The sequence below is a fragment of the Genypterus blacodes genome, unplaced genomic scaffold (genome assembly GCF_046128005.1).
Source record: "Genypterus blacodes isolate CSIRO-AG114 ecotype Tasmania unplaced genomic scaffold, CSIRO-AGI_Gbla_v1 ptg000143l_1, whole genome shotgun sequence".
In the NCBI taxonomy this organism is placed as follows: domain Eukaryota; kingdom Metazoa; phylum Chordata; class Actinopteri; order Ophidiiformes; family Ophidiidae; genus Genypterus; species Genypterus blacodes.
Window position 1 is genome coordinate 1,071,663 of NW_027466945.1, and position 17,460 is coordinate 1,089,122.

Consider the following 17,460-nt stretch of genomic DNA (forward strand, 5'->3'; position numbering starts at 1 on the left):
GATGTCTTGTTTGTCCTTCTCTGAAAATAGTCATGGATCGTTTTATATTCCCACCAGCAAAAGCGCTATAGCCTTCTTCAGTGTAATTCCTCATTTCTTTCAAAACCTTCTCCTGCATGTTCACCCGACAAAACACCTATAAATCTGTGGGTAGAGATCAGGGATGGAATATTTAGCAAATGTGATCAGTGATGTAAAATGTATTTGATCATAATTTTATATTTTTGATCATTAAGACAGTTACAGGTGAGTTACTACAGAGAGGGCCAGAGGTGACTAATATTCTTACACAATAGAATCATTTCAATATAGGTCTGGCACTATATGAATCTGTTAGAAGAGACCACACCTGACATGCTGAGAGGATGTTCAACCTCCAAACCCAAAGAGAAACTGGGTAACACCTCACCTCTCAAATTTCTTTCTTTCTTTACTTAATCAGTTATTACATAAAATGTGTGAAGCGTGCCGACACAAAATACCCCAAAAATGGAAAGGCGGTAAGGAAGGTAGGGGAGAGAGTTTAACGCTTTGTCTTCTCCCTTTCACTCACTCTCTCGATCTGTATATATATGTGTGTGTGCACAGTCCTAGTCTGGGTATGACTCAAAGAGACCGGAGCCTTTGATGAAAATTTGATCAGTAAAAGTAGAGCTGCTACTGGATGCATGCACCGCACCAGCAGGCTTTTAACGCCCCTGCCTGAATACTGATAACCTGACATCTGCCCATTGAAGACAGGGATAGAGAAAAAAGAAAAAAGTAAATATGATACGGACAAGCAAAAAAAACAGGCCGCATAATAAAGGTGCTGTATGTGCTTGAAAGAGGTGAAGATTATAAGACTCGTTCTAGTAAGTATGAGACAAAAGATGAGAAAGAATGACATTAAATAACAAACGGGGAAATTTTAGTCTCTTATAGTTCTGCATTAGATGCAAAGTACTTTTCATCAACTCAAACTCTTGATGTTACCCCAATACATGATTTAAATGAGAACTGACTTTACCATCACTCCTTCCACATCGTCAGTTCATCTCTCTCCATAATTTTGGAGTAATACATTCAGACTGATGCAGAGAAAGGATGAGCAGGGATTCTTTCAGTGGTTTATTGTACAGGATAAACCAGGATGTATACAATCAACATGATCAGCTTTACACAGGCTTTTATGCCTTCAAACTACGTCATATTCATCAGCACATTACGTAAATATTCCCAGAAATGTTTCCTACAGTGGTTTTCCTCTCTCCTACCAGTAATCATGTGGCACTTTGGCTCTCATCTGACTCTCTAGTAACCAAATATGGCACTCAAATTCCTTTAACAACAGGATGCCTTGCCAATGTTACTGCTGCCTATTTGTTCCAGATTGCTGTTTGTTCCAGTTGCTTTGAGTGGCCTGTGTGAGGAAAACAGGAACGACTCTAAACACACATCTCAGAGAATCCCCTAGTTTAGAGAGACTGTTTTGGGGCCCGCTGAACGAATTTTATCACATGCACTACAAAGATGGGCTAGACCACCTGTTGGGTCGGGTTAATTTTTGAGAATGTCATTCAGGGTGTGTAAATTACCACTTGATCAAACTCGGATCATCATGTCATGGACGGCATACATTTTTCTTCATAATCAGGTCATTTTTCCCGTTCCCCCCTTTTTTGCCAGTTAATGAAACTTTGTGGATGTTCTAGCCTAAGCCTAAATGTATAAAACCTCAGTTGTTCTTACCAAAGGTAGAGCTGTGAGTTGTTTGGAGACTGCATTGTTAACTAACACTAAGGATACATTCAGACTTCAGTCCTTAGTGCTTAATTTCAATTTATAGCTTATTTCTTTCCAAAAGATTCTCTTACAAGAGTGACTCTAAAGGCTAAGCCAAGTGAGAAAACCATGTGGCTACAACCTGAAAACTGTTTAATATGCCCCAGAGCTGCATGCTGTAACTACACCTCCTAAAGGACACACACCATTCTTTTCCAACCAAGAACTTCAACTTTTGTCACCAGTTGGTATTTGTCAGGATGGAATTCCAGACACGTAACACATCTTGCGTGTGTTCTCTCTGGGTTCATTTCTTTGACTCCAAATTGCCCGTAGGTGTGAATGTAAAAGTCGTTCTTAGCATGGAAACACTATAGTAAGGCCTAATGCAAACACTTAAAGATTAACCCTTAAGTGTGTTGATAATATTTTTAGTCGGCTCACTCAGACATTGTGAGGTTACTTTTCAGACAAATGTCAAAAGCTTTTTTCAGCATATGGTGAATCAGTGCTGTGGGTGGTTAACATGGGTTTGGCCTTTTAAGTGTTGCCGGGGGCCAGTGGGAGTCGGATCAGGCTCTTACAGTCATTGGCCTTTTGAACTCTTTTTCTGAATATCTGACATTTTCTGTCGGATCAGAGCCTTTCACTTCGCAGTTCAGGCTGCTCCTCTGACAACACTAACTCTCCACTGGGACACTTCAATGGCACATTGCTTGCTCTCTCTCTTCATCTTCGTGATCATTCGCTCTCTGTTTTGCTTTCCACTGTCTGGTTTTTATTCTCTTTGTGTGTCTTTCTGTCTTCTTTTAGTTCTTTGCTTTTAGATATTTGGTACTGGATGATTTAGTTTTTAGCCATTATAGTTTTACCTGTACTTTTATCCATTGTGCACTGCAGTCATGGGATAGCCAGGATGTGATCCCCAGTAGTGGTAATATCTCTATGCTGTGTTTGCTGCTGGGGAGCCATGAACTTCGACGAGGTCTCCACAGGTCCAGTCAGTTACTTGAAAGACCCGACCCTGAACCCAAATATGGCTTGGTCCAACTTCTCTTCAGTCTAATCAGATTCAGTAGGGGCCTTTGCTGTTGCAAATCAGTCTGAGGTCTAATACCCAGATAGATCCATGGTAGATCCACGTTATGTGTCATAATCACTGGGGAGAAAATTGTTAACAGCTGCTGCATATTAACTGTGGTGCATTGTGCTTCTGCCAGCAGTGTGACTGGTGTAGAAAACATCAAAAATAGAATAGTAAGAGAAAAGATTGTGTAAAGTTGTACTTGTGCTTTCAGTTGATGCTCATAGATGCGGTAATTTGTATTCTGACAAACACACATCTTGTTGCAAGCATTAAATGTAACTGCTCTATCTTTCCTGTTGCTCACCTTGCAGTTTTTTCCCCCCTAAACGCATCCAAATGCTCACTCCTCCGCCCTTACTTTCTTACCGAGGCTGCAATTTTCTATGTAAATTCACTGCCTCATCTTCTTCATTTCCATAGCTCCGTCAAAAGAGCTGACTGTCAAATGTATGCTGAGTCAACACCCACGATGTCACAAGAGAGGAGAGGAAATATGAGGAGTTTTTCTGTGGATGTGGGATTGTGTGTGTGTGTGTGTGTGAATGCCAGAAAGGGGGAATATTTGGTGATGAAGGACAAAGCCAAAGCATTTGTCTAACTCTTCCTTTGTCAAACTGTCCTACAAGATTTAGACGCATCCAAAAAAATATATGAACAAACTCAATGAAAAAATAAACACAAAAAACCCCGATCATTCAGGGGGCTTCCAGGTTCTCTGAAGTAACGCCCATAACCCATACTGTCCACTGAGGGGTGTTGTAGCCCTGGGCAATGTGAAGGGATATAGGAAGGTGGGTAGTTACTGTGCTAACCAAGAGGAAGTACTGTTCCTTTGACATGAAAGCTGGTGGCACTTGGTAGAGGGAGTATCAAGCACGCATTACCCAGAAGCATCGCTTCACAGCTTGCATGAACAGGGAGGAAATCTAGTGAACAGATAATAGATATTGAGGTTTATGGAGGGAATCAGATGGAGCTAGACGATGGGAAAAGGTGGCCAATCTAGATAGTCCATGCTGTGGACTGTGAAGTGGAACAGTCCATCCAGGCTCCTCCTATGTTGAAACTACAGCAATTGGCAAGTGGCAAACCAACAGGTGTCTAAAAGCATAATCTAACATTGGACATTATTGTTAACTTTCTGCCACATTTTTACCTGCCTTCCTCAAGTGTTTCACAGGAGAAGAAGTGTTTTGCTGATGGTAGACTGGTAGTCAGAAAAGAGGAAAGGAAAGGTAATAAATGGAGTTAAAGGAAGGGCTTCCTAAGTGAATGTGTGGGGTATGTTAGGTGATAACTGAAGAGAGGGGTTGATGAAGGACAGAGGGGATGAGATGGCAGTGTATTGGGGATGTGTCGGCATGCAAAGCCAACTTACTCCCCACAGACGCTGCATCTGGGCCATGCATCCCACCAGGCCTGCTGGTCATCCCGAGTGTGATTCAGCTGTGTGATTCATCTTATTTAGAAAGCTGTCCAGGCCACTCTAGTCAGACTGCAACACAAATGATACACACAAACACAGATCAGAGCTTTGTGTGCGTTTGTGGTTGGTTCATGCGACCTAGAGCCAAAGGGTTGTCCTACAAAGCCAGATTAGGGGGTTTGCTAGATAAGTTTAGCCTTAAGTTTGAGTTTTTTACGTCAGGACCCTGCCTCGCTTTTAGTTTTGGGGTGTTGCCATGGTAATTTATGTGCTTCTTACTTGCTTTGTTATGCTTTTCACACTGCCGGGATAGCAACTAAAACAATGATTGGAAGATGCTTAGTATAAGGTATTTATCACAGATGATACATACAGTAATGACACTCGAGGCTATTTGTATTTTGAAAATGCAAATAGAAAACAAATGTAACAATAATTGATTTTATTTATGTAATTAATTTAACCGTTAATATTTATCGATACAGTAAAGGTAATATTGATATTGTAGCCAATTTCATAGAATACTGCTCAGTTGTGATATATTCCTCCAGCTTTGTTTGGTTGGAAGCTTCTCCATAAAGATCCAACAAAATGTCTTTTCTTTCTTTCTTTCTTTCTTTCTTTCTTTCATTCTTTCCTCATCACTGATTCCTATCACTGTTGTATCTGTCATCAATGTTCATATTTACTGGTCTGTGAGGCACCTAGACTGAATGACCATGACATTTCAAAGTGGGACATTTAAAATCCTCCTCTTCTACACTCTTACAGTCTTACAATTCCCATCTGAGCAATCCCACAGCACACATAGCAGGAGATTAGATCATCCCTACCACCACACATACAAGTGGCCCAAATGTAAATTTAAAAAATCAGTTTTGATTTGTGAACTTAGCAGTAAACTTGAGTTGTTTAAGATGTAGTGTCAGAGTGCAGTCAAAGCTAGAGAACAAGTCATCATTGTATAAATGTGACAATTGTGCCCAGTATAAAGCTTCTGTTGCAGAAATTAGACTTTCTAAGATGGATTTCTACCCGTATAATTAGCCACATTTACATGCACAGCGATTGCCTCTTATCAGTCAGCCAAAACCATTAGTCAGACAACTGCATACATTTACATAATCATTTCTTGGTCTGACTAAGATCTTAACCATTCCAAGCTTTGTCTGGCTAAAAGTGGTCCAGGCTGTCGTTGGCTGGATGACTCGCAAACTTTTTAAAAGTTTTTCAAAACATTTTGGAGCAATTTCTGAAACCAAACTTTCAGAGACAAACAGGCCTTGCGTTATCAACATTTTTGATTTATAAAAAAAAAGCTGCCCGACTTGAATTATTATACTTTTTATTTGCTAAATACATTCTACAGTTCGCACACGTCTACTTTAAGTTGCGAATGCGTAAAATGTTCACACTGTTGAGCCCTGAAATAGACTCCATTGCCTTCTCTCTCGCTCCCATTATTGTTCTCTCTCTCTCCTCATCTCCCGACTTTACCGTGTTGTTTAAAGGACTTTGTGAAGGGCAAACATAATGGTTGAAGCTCCAGAGGATATAAACTGTGACACCTTCTCCTTCCTCCCTCCTCTTTTTTTTTTCTTTCTCCTCCTTTCCATTTTTATTTGTCATGTCAAGAATTCAAATCAGTCCTGTCCTGTCTTCCTGTCTATATTCACTGACCTGAATTGTCGCATTACCGTGATGAGATCGGAAACCTTGCGCGATCCACACAAAATGAAATTGCTACATTTATCAGAACTTCATTAAATAATGTAAAATAGTTCTTAGAAAATATCTTTTTAAAACAGCAAATGACAAGATTACAAAGACACAATAATTGAGACATTATGTCACGTGTAATTATGATAAATATGCTTCAGCTGACCTAGCCAGTCCAGATTGGTCTCAACTGAAGACTTCATCGGTGAATTGGTCATAATATGCAAATCACTGACATCCACTTTTTCACTCAACGTTTTAATGCTTACATAAAGGAATGATCAACGTAAAAACATGCATTAGTTATCCTTGTAAAAAATAGATTTAGTCATTAGAAATGTCAAACTTTGTCTTGGTTTTGGGCTGGCCTTACAGTTTTTGAACAAACATTGAGTGAATAATTCCCCACAAAGTCACGCGGAAGTACTTCTGCAGCTGCCTGCTGAGCGCAAACGTGTACCTGTCCACTTGCACCACAGGGCCCCCTGGTGGATTTGTTTGGCTATATCTTACTTCAAAATAATGGCAGAGATGTCTAAAAAACTTTTAGCTTAACTTGCATGCATTGTTATTAAAAGTGGAAATCAGTTTGTCAAGAAAATCATCAATGATCCGCACACAGACACACTTTCCTGTTATTTTACCACCCAGGTGTGAAATGTGACCCAGTGTAAGAATATCATCATCCTCAACCTTTGTTTACACCTTAATGTTTCTCTACTTATTACTTTGCTTGATGGCTTTGGACAGAGGGTGTTTTTAATGTATTCTTCTCTGCATACATGAAAGTGTTATCCTTCCCCTCTGTGTGTTCCTGGTGTTATTAAAGGCATTAATCATAGCAACATGAAGCCTTGTTACAACACAACCCTGCTCCCAAGGTGCAGCCGGACAAAACACACACACAGATACACACACATTGGAGTCGTTACAGTTTCAGCAGTGCCACCAACTGTCTTGGCTTGAACATAATATATTATTATGGCCGGCACTTCATGACCATAAACTCCACTAGAGATCAGCAGTGTTTGGAGACTAACACAATATCTTTACAGCATGCTTTGTGGATGTGAACACAAATGCCACCCTGGCAGTCTTATTAGTTAGTGATGCTACTCTTTCTGGTCTTTGAAGGGTTAGGCCGTCCAGCTGAATGTTGGTGTCTGGGGTGTCTTTATTTTGGAAGGGAACATATTTTGCTCAGCGGGACGGTCACTATAGCCATTCTGTTGTTATTAGCAGAACATTATTTGTGTTTCCTGCATTGCGGCTGTTCTCAAGTAAATCATCACAATTCTTTCTTTCTTTCTTTCTTTCTTTCTTTCTTTCTTTCTTTTCTTATTACATACCGGGAGAGTGAAGTGGAGAGCAAAAGTGTGCACGCTCAGCAACGGGTGCAATTTTGTGAATACAAATAAAAAGTGTAAGGACTTCTTCTACCTACCATGAGCCGCTGAGAGGCTGAGACAGGGGAAAGCAACATTTGTATGATGTGCCGTTTCAATGATCCAGTTCCACTCCAGAAATGCGATTTAAAGATTTATTTTCCATTTGAAAGAAAAGATTTGAACGAAAATCCAGTACTCAAAATGAATGCGTGAAGTTTACTGTAGAATATGTGGCCAACACAAAATGTGGGAACCCAAGGCTCACACCATCTATTTGTCATCTGCCATGCAGGTGAACAGGTGAAAGAATACACAATGGTTATTGAGGGTTCAGCCCACATCATCTATAAACAAACATAATAAATTATACACATGGCTCCTACAAAAAGTGTAAAAGTTCTGATGTTTGGGGAAAAATGCTAAATTCAGAAACAATTTTAATAAATGTGAAATCCTTGGGGGACTGACTTACATGTCTGACCAAAGCTATTTTTCAGCCTCACACATAAGGCCAAAAAATAGCTGAGAGGCTGTTTTATTATTGTTTTGACAAGCTGCCCCTAGAGCTTTCCCTCTTCACTGTTTTTCCCTCCACCCCTCCCCCATCTCTAGCACACTGTTGACTGTTTGCCCCTGGGGGAAAGAGCTGCTAGCATCATATTGTGTGTGTGTACGGTACATACAGTGGCGAGAAACTCGATCAGTATGTTTGCATGCAAGTTGAAGCATAAATGTATGTAATCTTACTCTGAATAACAGATGCCATTGTAAATTGCTGTTGCCAAGGATGTTATGTTTTGCTGGAGACCTGAAAGAAGATTTCCCAAGCATATTTCTGGGAGAAAATGGTTTTACAATAGACTATTGCTGTCTTTTAAGATCTATCCAGCGATGTTGACTAGCTCCTACAATGTCAAATCTATTTCGTTATTTCTGGCAAATCAATACAAGACATTCACAGTGGTGGAAGATTTTGCAGCCAGGGCTCACAGAGTCGGTACAAAGCAGCAGTTTGAGTTTAGCTGCAGAAATGGCTGCAGCTAAACTTGGGCTTTAACTAAAGCCCACTCTGTCTAAACTGCTCGACTGAACCGATGCCTGGAGACAAATATGGATTTTCTTCATTTTTACAGCCCACAAAGAAAGATATCATCAGACCCCATCACCCCCAGGCTAACAATGCTACAATGCTGTTCAGTCAAAAATGCTTATGGAAGCAAAAAAGCAAATTCAGCAACACAAAGCTAATTGCCTTTCAGCACGAAAATGTAATATTAAATAAGTTAATGTCAAGAGATAATGGATATGTTGCAGCATGTGTTGGAGTCAGTTGCAGTATGGAAAGATCAGATGCTGGTTGCTGGCATTTGAGTGTCCATGATGAAGCTTTTCCATTCTTACGTTTGTCCTTACAAAGTACTACATACAGTACATCCAGGATCCCCAAACACAAAACCCATATCTATTTATCTCCAGCTGGTCCAGAATGCAGCTGCTTGTGTATTGACGAAAACTAGAAAAAGATATGATATTGATGCCATTTTAGTTTCACTGTACTGGCTTCCTGTTAAATCCTTCTCCTCACTTTCAAAGCTCTTAATGGTCTGGCTCCATCATATCTTAAAGAGCTCATAGGCTACTAGAGCGCTGCGCTCCCAGAATGCAAGCTTACTTGTGGTTCCTTGTATTTCCAAAAGTAGAATGGATAGCAGGCCTTCAGTTATCAGGTTATCCGATTCAGTCCGAGGGGACAGACACCCTCTCTACCTCTACCTAAGAGTAGCTTTAAAGCTTTCCTTTTTAATAAAGCTTTTGGCCGCCCACCTACAGCCCGGTTCTGCTTGAGGTTTCTTCCTGTTAAAGGTGTGGTTTTCCTTGCCGCTGTTGATAAGTGCCTGCTCATGAGGAAATGTAAGGCCTCTTCAAATGCTTTATGTGAAAGGGGCCTTAAGATAATGTTTTTTTGTGATTTGGCAGTATATACACAAAGTTGAATAGAATTTAACTGAAAAAATAAGAAACCACATCACTGTAAGGAGAAACCTTTTGTACTGAGATGTTGATCTGTGTGTTGACAGGTATTTCGCAGGAAGGCGGTGGAGCTGGGTGAAAAGCTGCTGCCAGCCTTCAAAACGCCCACCGGCATCCCCTGGGCTCTGCTTAACCTCAAGAGGTTAGTCACACACTCAAACACACACTCCGTCTCCCTAGCTCAGCCTTGTTTTTTGGTGGTTTGATACTTAAAGAGCTTTATGATTTGAGATGTTGTGTCAGCATGAGGAACAGAACTGCTCTCGATTTCTATTTGTTACATAGAATGGGAAATGTTGTAGTCTTTATGTTTGACAGGGCAAAAATTGCTTGGCATCTCATCAAATCTAGGACAGAATGACACATCGGCAGCTGGCTCTGAAACTGAACTGAGCTCATAACACAAACTAAAAATCAAAGACGTAGGCCACAGTCTTAATGAATACATGGTTTCACATCTGTCATGGGCTGCTACTGGCTTTGGCTGCTTTACACACATGTGGATATCTGATAAAGAACTCATCCATGCTGTCTACAGGCTTTTCTTCTAACATGCTAAGTGTGCTACTTGTTATTTGACAAGAAGAGACATAGAAGAGAAACAGCTTTGTTTTGAAAGAGGGAAAGCAAATCCTGCTTCATTTTTAGTACAGGGCAAAATTCCACAATACTTCTGAGTATAAAATACTACTGAATGTCTCATGTTCTCACACAGTCTCTGATGTTGCACTCTATTGCAATGGGTCCTGTGGGAGCCCCGCAGTTATACAGAACGGTAATTTGGAGCATCTGCCTTTCAAAGACAAACAATCGCAAAATCAGTAGTGTGCCTCTCTGTTGTAGTCCAAAGCCTGTCAATCAAACAGGGTGAAGGGTGCTTTGTCCCTTCGCCCTAGAGAGAGATGTAACCCTCTCCTGTTCGTTAGCGGTTCATTAAAAGGCAGGTTGTCATGGCGATAAACATTCTGTAACAAATTAATTTTCTTTCTCTGTATGGGTGAATGGACTCTGCTGTCTCTCTGCCTCTCCTGGGAGGGAAAAGGTGTGCACACACACACTTGTAGTGTTTTACTTAATACTTACACATCCTCTCTCTGCCCCCTCCCTCCTAGGGCTGTGCAGTATTGCAACATGCCCAAACAAGTCCAAACCTGTCCGCAGTATTACATTCATAGCTCAGCTTACATACGGTATATTTTTTCCTCTCAAAATTTAATTATCATGACATTTCACTTGATTAAAGTATTCTTATTTTGATTAGGTTACATTTCTTCTTCAGATCATTATAACATTTAATCATTATTATTTCAGCATGTCATTTCTTATATAACTGTGTTTAGTGATTACATCAGGCTGGTCGTTGAGTCCTATCACTGCAGTTTTCAGATTCATAGGCATCTCACATTTCTTGACAGTGAGAAGAGTTTGTATTAAATGAAGAATGTGTTGTCCATTATACTTAAACTGTGCATTTCCATGGAAAACTAAATTAATCCACCAGAAAAAAAAGTATTGTCAGATTTTCAGGCTGCTTCCGTAAACTCTTTGAAATTCCAGCAACTTGGATGCTTTTCACCTTGAAAATTGGTCACAATTCCTCAGAGAAAGCATTGTTATTTAAATTCTTTCCATTCATTCAGTCCAACACTTCAGGTCTCGATGTGCTTCATTGGACCAGCAGACAGTGACCAGATGCATATTTATGGCGGTATACATGCTTGTGATCTGATCTCAGTATCTGGATAAGTTATCCAGGAAATGATGGAGAAGCAGCCTCATATGTATGAGTTTCTGGATCTGTGCTCACTTATCCAGTTGTTTAACTGTATGGTGATTATGAGCTTATCTTGCCTCTAATTTTTCCTTCCAAGGTCTTTAATCTACTTAAATGTGTTTTGATGAAACTTTCAGACACCATATCAAGACAAGATGTTTGATGGGATTGAATAATATGAAGAAATAATGAAAAAATGTAATTGGTGGACTTCAATCTGCTTTGTATTACGGCAGACATTTTTATCAAGTGTAATTGAGATTTTACTAGCGTTAGTTCTCTCTCCCTTCCCATACATTATTAAATACACAGACTTGAGGCGATAGTATCTGTTGCCTTGCTGAACTGTTTCTAAAATGCTTTCTTAAGTTTAAGGTAACTCCTTAGGCTAAAGCAATCGATCCTGAACTGTTGGGTCCTTGTGTTTGATTAATGAAAGGAGAACATCTCTCTTACTACAGTCAAGAGAGATTTCTGCACAAGCATTTACAGTGAGTTGGCTCTTTTCATTTAGATAGGATCCTATGACTGAGCTGAGCCTGAGTCCTCTTCTCCCCACTATTAGATTATATATGTTCATATATAGAGTAGATATGTTCTTCGTTTTAGCAGTTACTTCCATCTGTAGTGTTGTCTTCATTGAAGTGGTCTAAGTTGAGAATTTGTCACTCTAAACTCAACATGTTGGGTGTTTGGTGGAATGGAAGACATGCTGTTTCTCATGGGGTGGACAGTGGGAGGGACAACTTTAATTCCAGAAAAGCACATGTTTACACACACACAGGCACACACACACACACACACACTGGGCAGAAACACAAGGTTTTTTTTAAAAGGTACACACTCAGGCACCGCATGAGGGACAAGGAGTAGGAATAGGAAACAAGAAAGTAGGCCAATATCTAGGCTTCATGGAGTGACACATCACAAATGATTTGGAGAGAAGGGCGTCCTGAAAACTCAACAAAACACTAGAGCTTGAGAGGGAACATCCTGTTGTGACATGCTAATTTATAGAGATGCCTATTGTGTTTTTCCGAACTACTGATTGACTCCACAGAATTTAAAATCCCTCATGTTCATGGAGTAGAGGCTATGATTTGTCATTTCACCAGTGACGAATAATGTTAACAATAACAAGCATGTCATAGAAATAATAATAATTCTAATACCAATAGTTTGAAGCTTGAATAAAAAGGAAATTGGGCCACTTCAAAAGGACAAATAATATAGACAAGACACCAAGAAGACGGTAATTTGTCCTCAAAAAGCCCACATATTCCCTCATCCCTCTGTAATGGCCTATTTTTTCTTTTTTAGGTCAGTGCTTTGGATCCATATTTGTTGCATGTCCCTCTTCAGCCCTCAGGTTTTGGTTCTGTGGCTTCACACTTTAAGTGCAGCATGTAGAGAAAATTAGATTTTATGTCGGATTTTGAAAACACCTCACGAAACAAATGCAGTTACTGAAATGCCTTGAAAGCTCAGCGATGAGAAAAGTGCTAGTCCCATTTTAAGGATCAAGTGTTTACTAATTTTCCTTAACTTATGTCATGAAATATAACAATCTAAAATGAGTGACAGAAAAGTGTTTTATAATCACTGAAATGGGAGTGACTGAAGACGGGAGGAAATGGGGGCGGAGTGTATTCTTTCTGCTTCCATGTCACTTCCGCCAACCACACACTGATTGGACAATGTGGATGTGTCACTTCTACATACAGTACTTCTTGCAGTTGCAGATCAAACTACTGTATCGACAAGAAATTAGGAATATAATGAACCAGCATGAAAAACAAGTCTTTGAATACTTACGCGGTAGGAACCAATCCTAATGGAGATCACCAAGATTCAACTTACTTGATAATATAGATCTATACATCTCCATGCTGGTTACTCGCAATGGAGAATAGCTTTTAACATACATTCTGATCAGTCCATCCATGATCACCGTCAGGCCTAGCAGATTTTCTGTTTCAGGGTCATATGAGACAACTGAGGAATGTTACTTTATGTATTAGGAATGTTACAGCTCCTTCTCTTGTGGGAGCATCAAACAACACCTGCTTCATCTCTGTCCATGTCTCTCTCTCTCTCACTCACTCACTCACACACAACCAGTCAAGGCAGATGGCCGCCCACCTGGAGCCTGGTTCTGCCTTAGGCTTCTTCCTGGTAAAGGAGTTTTTCCTTGCCGCTGTTGCCAAGTGCTTGCTCATGGGGGAACGCTGGGCTTCCTTAAATGCTCAGAATGTGACGTGCCTCGAGATAACGTTTGTTGTAATTTGGCGCTGTATAAATAAACAGACTTGAAAGTTGAAGTTAAGTAATCCGCAAGATACGGTTATCTTTTATTACGGCATGGATACGCTTTTTGCACTTTAGAAGAAATGTCATTGTGGATCTTAAAGGGTCCATCCAAAGTCCTACAGACCTGATAGGGGAATGCCACAAATCTCTACATAGACAAATCTCTGTGTCTGTGTGTGCCAGCTTTGAAAATGTAATCTCTTGTCATACCCCTGAGAAACGATTTACAACATAAATCCATTAAGACTCGTAGTACATAACATATCCCTTTTTTTCATGGAGAACTTAAGAAGAGCTATGTCAAACATGCTCTGACAAATGTGTCACCAGGACATTTGCATCCATTCTCAAAACAAAACCGGTGGAGCCATCAAATGTTCTTATACATTATGTATTGTTCTGTATGCTAATGGTCAGATCTCAGTCTCAAATCTCAGTGCCAGAACAACAATAATTTCAGCATGAATGGCCTGAGTGATGGAAGCTACTGTTGAAACAGCTCATTTAGTCGAAAATGGAATTGGAGCATGTCTCTGAAGTGGTTGTTTTGTTCACTTTACCAGCATTGATGCATTATTCCAATCACGGTTAACTCCTTGTTGGATGTTAGACAAGCAGCCAGGGACTGAACTGCTGAAGGGATATTACAACAAATACACCCTGATTGCTCAGAATCTAGACACGTTTGGTTGTTTGTGTCCATTTGGATCACACTCCATCTCCATCCCTGTGGTTTTCAGTGTTTTGTATTCTTGGCATATTCAGGGAGTGTTAGCAGAAAAAGATAAGAAAGCAAATGAAATCATCGTTATGCTCCGAATGTGTCGATGTCAGTTTTGCAATAATTTTAACCTCTAGGACAAAACAAAGTGAAAAGGATTCAAAAACAGAACAAACCTAATTCTGGTTTAGTAATAATCTGGCCTACGTGACTACCCATCACTTAACTAATGTTGTGATCATCAGCAGTGTTAGAATGTTCTGCTCATTGGGGATCAAATGGATACTGTCAAAAGGTTGCAACATATCAAGCTTATATAATACATATATCTTTACTCATGATGAGCTCCATTTTCCTCTCCCGCTGCTCTATGCCACTGGTCCGGGCCTGCTTTGTTTACACAACATCTTGTACCAACTGTGTTTTACAGAGATTTATTTTTTTTCTCAAAGCAGAGCATTTGGGATTCAGGTGTGTTTGTTCACAACCCACTCAGAGTACGGATTTGCCTTCACAAATGAGGTTGTGGAGGAACTTGCAAGATTCTTGTGCGTCTGACAGTTGAACCGCTGTCATACCAGGTTGAACATGCACAGCTCCAAATCTAATCAACGTTTATAGCTGTGGGATTTATCTTGTTCTAAGGAAGGAGTCCAGGCCTTGAGAGCCATCACTAATTATGTTCCTGACCCTGATCTGTGTCCGCTCCCTGAATGATGTGCTGGTGATCCATACTGTTTGGTTCGCTTGATTAAATCTATGTTGTAATGGGAAAGAAATTGTAGCTGGTGCTGCATGATGGCTTGAAGGGGAGTAATTAGTATTACATTACATTACGGTCATTTAGCAGACGCTTTTATCCAAAGCGACTTACAATAAGTGTGTTCAACAAAGGTAGATAAAAGAACTTCAGGTCACAAGAAATCGTAAGCGCATTTCCTTCCTAAACCAACAGCTAAGAGCATAACTAGAGCTAGAGTAGAAGTGCAATAAGTTAGGTACTATGATGAATGAGAAAAAACAAAAAACAAAAGGACAGATTAGAAATGAAAGATTAGAAAACAAGAGCATCAGAAGAGCTAGGACAGAGTAGGTGATGTCCTAAGAGGGAGGATCCGGGTAGTGTTTCTTGAAGAGATGGGTCTTCAGCCTGCGGCGAAAGATGGGTAGCGACTCCGCTGTCCTGACATCAGTCGGGAGAGCATTCCACCACTGAGGTGCCAGAACAGAGAAAAGCCGTGACCGCATCGATCGCAAGCAGGGGCCGCTGAGCGCCGGGGCAGCCAGTCGCCTGGAGGCAGCAGAGCGAAGTGGTCGGCCGGGGGTGTAGGGCTTGACCATAGCCTGGAGGTATGAAGGAGCTGTTCCTTTCACTGCCCTGTAGGCTAGCACCAGAGTTTTAAACTGGATGCGAGCAGCTACGGGGAGCCAGTGTAGAGAACGGAGAAGGCAAGTTGTGTGGGAGAACTTGGGAAGGTTGAACACCAGACGAGCAGCAGCTTTCTGGACGAGCTCCAGAGGTCTGATGGCGGAAGCCGGGGCGCCAGCAAGGAGGGAGTTGCAGTAGTCCAGGCGGGAGATGACAAGAGCCTGGATCAGCACCTGCGCTGCCTTGTCGGTGAGGAAGGGACGGATCCTCCGGATGTTGTAGAGGAGGAATCTGCAGGAACGCGTCACCGAAGCGATGTTTGCCGCGAACGACAGTTGGTCGTCCAGGGTCACACCCAGATTCCTCGCGGTCCGAGTAGACGTCACCACGGAGTCATCTATGGTGATGGCCAGGTCTCGGTGCGGGCAGCCCTTCCCTGGGAGAAACACCATCTCAGTCTTGTCCAGGTTGAGCTTCAGGTGGTGCTTCGACATCCACCCCGAGATGTCTGCCAGGCAAGCAGCGATGCGCGTCTCCACTTGGGCGTCAGAAGGAGGAAACGACAGAATCAGCTGGGTGTCATCAGCATAGCAGTGGTAGGAGAAGTTATGGGAGTGGATAACCGAACCAAGAGATGTTGTGTAGAGGGAGAAAAGAAGAGGGCCCAAGACCGAACCTTGCGGAACCCCAGTGGTGAGCCTACGTGGCTTCGAAACAGAACCTCTCAGTGTTACCTGGTAGGAGCGACCTGTCAGGTAGGACGCGAACATGGAGAGCGCAGAGCCAGAGACACCCATTCCCTCAAGGGTAGAGAGAAGGATCTGGTGGTTCACCGTGTCGAATGCTGCAGACAGGTCCAGGAGAATCAGGACAGAGGAGAGAGAGTTCGCTCTGGCAGTTTGGAGTGACTCGGTCACTGCCAGGAGGGCCGTCTCAGTCGAGTGGCCCACCTTGAAGCCGGACTGGTGGGGGTCCAAAAGGTTGTTCTGGTGGAGGTACAGGGACAGTTGATTGAAGACAGCACGTTCAAGAGTTTTAGATAGGAAGGGTAGAAGGGATACCGGTCTGTAGTTCTTGATGTCTGAAGGGTCAAGAGTTGGTTTCTTTAGAAGCGGAGTGACTCTAGCAGTCTTGAAAGCAGAGGGGAAAGAGCCAGAGGCCAGAGACGTGTTGATGACGTGGGTCAGGTAGGGAAGAAGATCCGGTGCAGCAGACTGAAGGAGAGAGGAGGGGACAGGGTCAAGAGAGCAGGTGGTGGGGCGGCTAGATGTGATGAGCTGGAGGACCTCCTGGGCAGAGAGGGGAGAGAATTGGGACAGAGAGGGAGATGATGGAGAGGGTGGTAGAGACAGGACTGCTGGCGGATGATGGAAGGAGGATCGGATGTCGTTGACCTTCTTGTATGCTCTTCTGCATCAAAGGGGTGTGTGTGTGTGTGTGTGTGTGTGTGTGTGTGTGTGTGTGTGTGTGTGTGTGTGTGTGTGTGTGTGTGTGTGTGTGTGTGTGTGTGTGTGTGTGTGTGTGTGTGTGTGTGTGTGTGTGTGTGTGTGTGTGTGTGTGTGGTCTCTACACTTCACCCCTGTGTGATTGTGCGCTTTTACCAGTATGTGTGTGCTTTTTCACAAGTGTATATGTGGGAGGTTTGTCATGTGTGTGTTTTCTAGGTGCACGTGTTTGGTTTCACTAGTGCGCTAAACGGCGCTTCATAGTTTCCTTAGACTTCCCTCTGCTTATAGCAGGTCTGTGGAGGTGATCTGTCCGTAATCACACACACTTTTCTGTGCTGGTTAGGAATGCAAGGGTTGGTAAAGGTGAATCATTAAGAAGTCCGTTCTACTCAGATCTTTAAGACTCTTACAGATCAGATTCAT

At 41.8% G+C, this 17,460-nt stretch overlaps 1 protein-coding gene across 1 annotated transcript in view; it reads left to right on the forward strand.

The window, feature by feature from the left end:
- man1a1 (mannosidase, alpha, class 1A, member 1) overlaps nucleotides 1-17,460 on the forward strand; it is a 55,851-nt gene that overhangs the window by 24,760 nt on the left and 13,631 nt on the right. Inside the window, exon 5 of the mRNA XM_076165431.1 lies at nucleotides 9,463-9,557. Within this exon, the coding sequence (XP_076021546.1) occupies nucleotides 9,463-9,557 (95 nt within the window). The remainder of the gene's footprint in view (nucleotides 1-9,462; nucleotides 9,558-17,460) is intronic.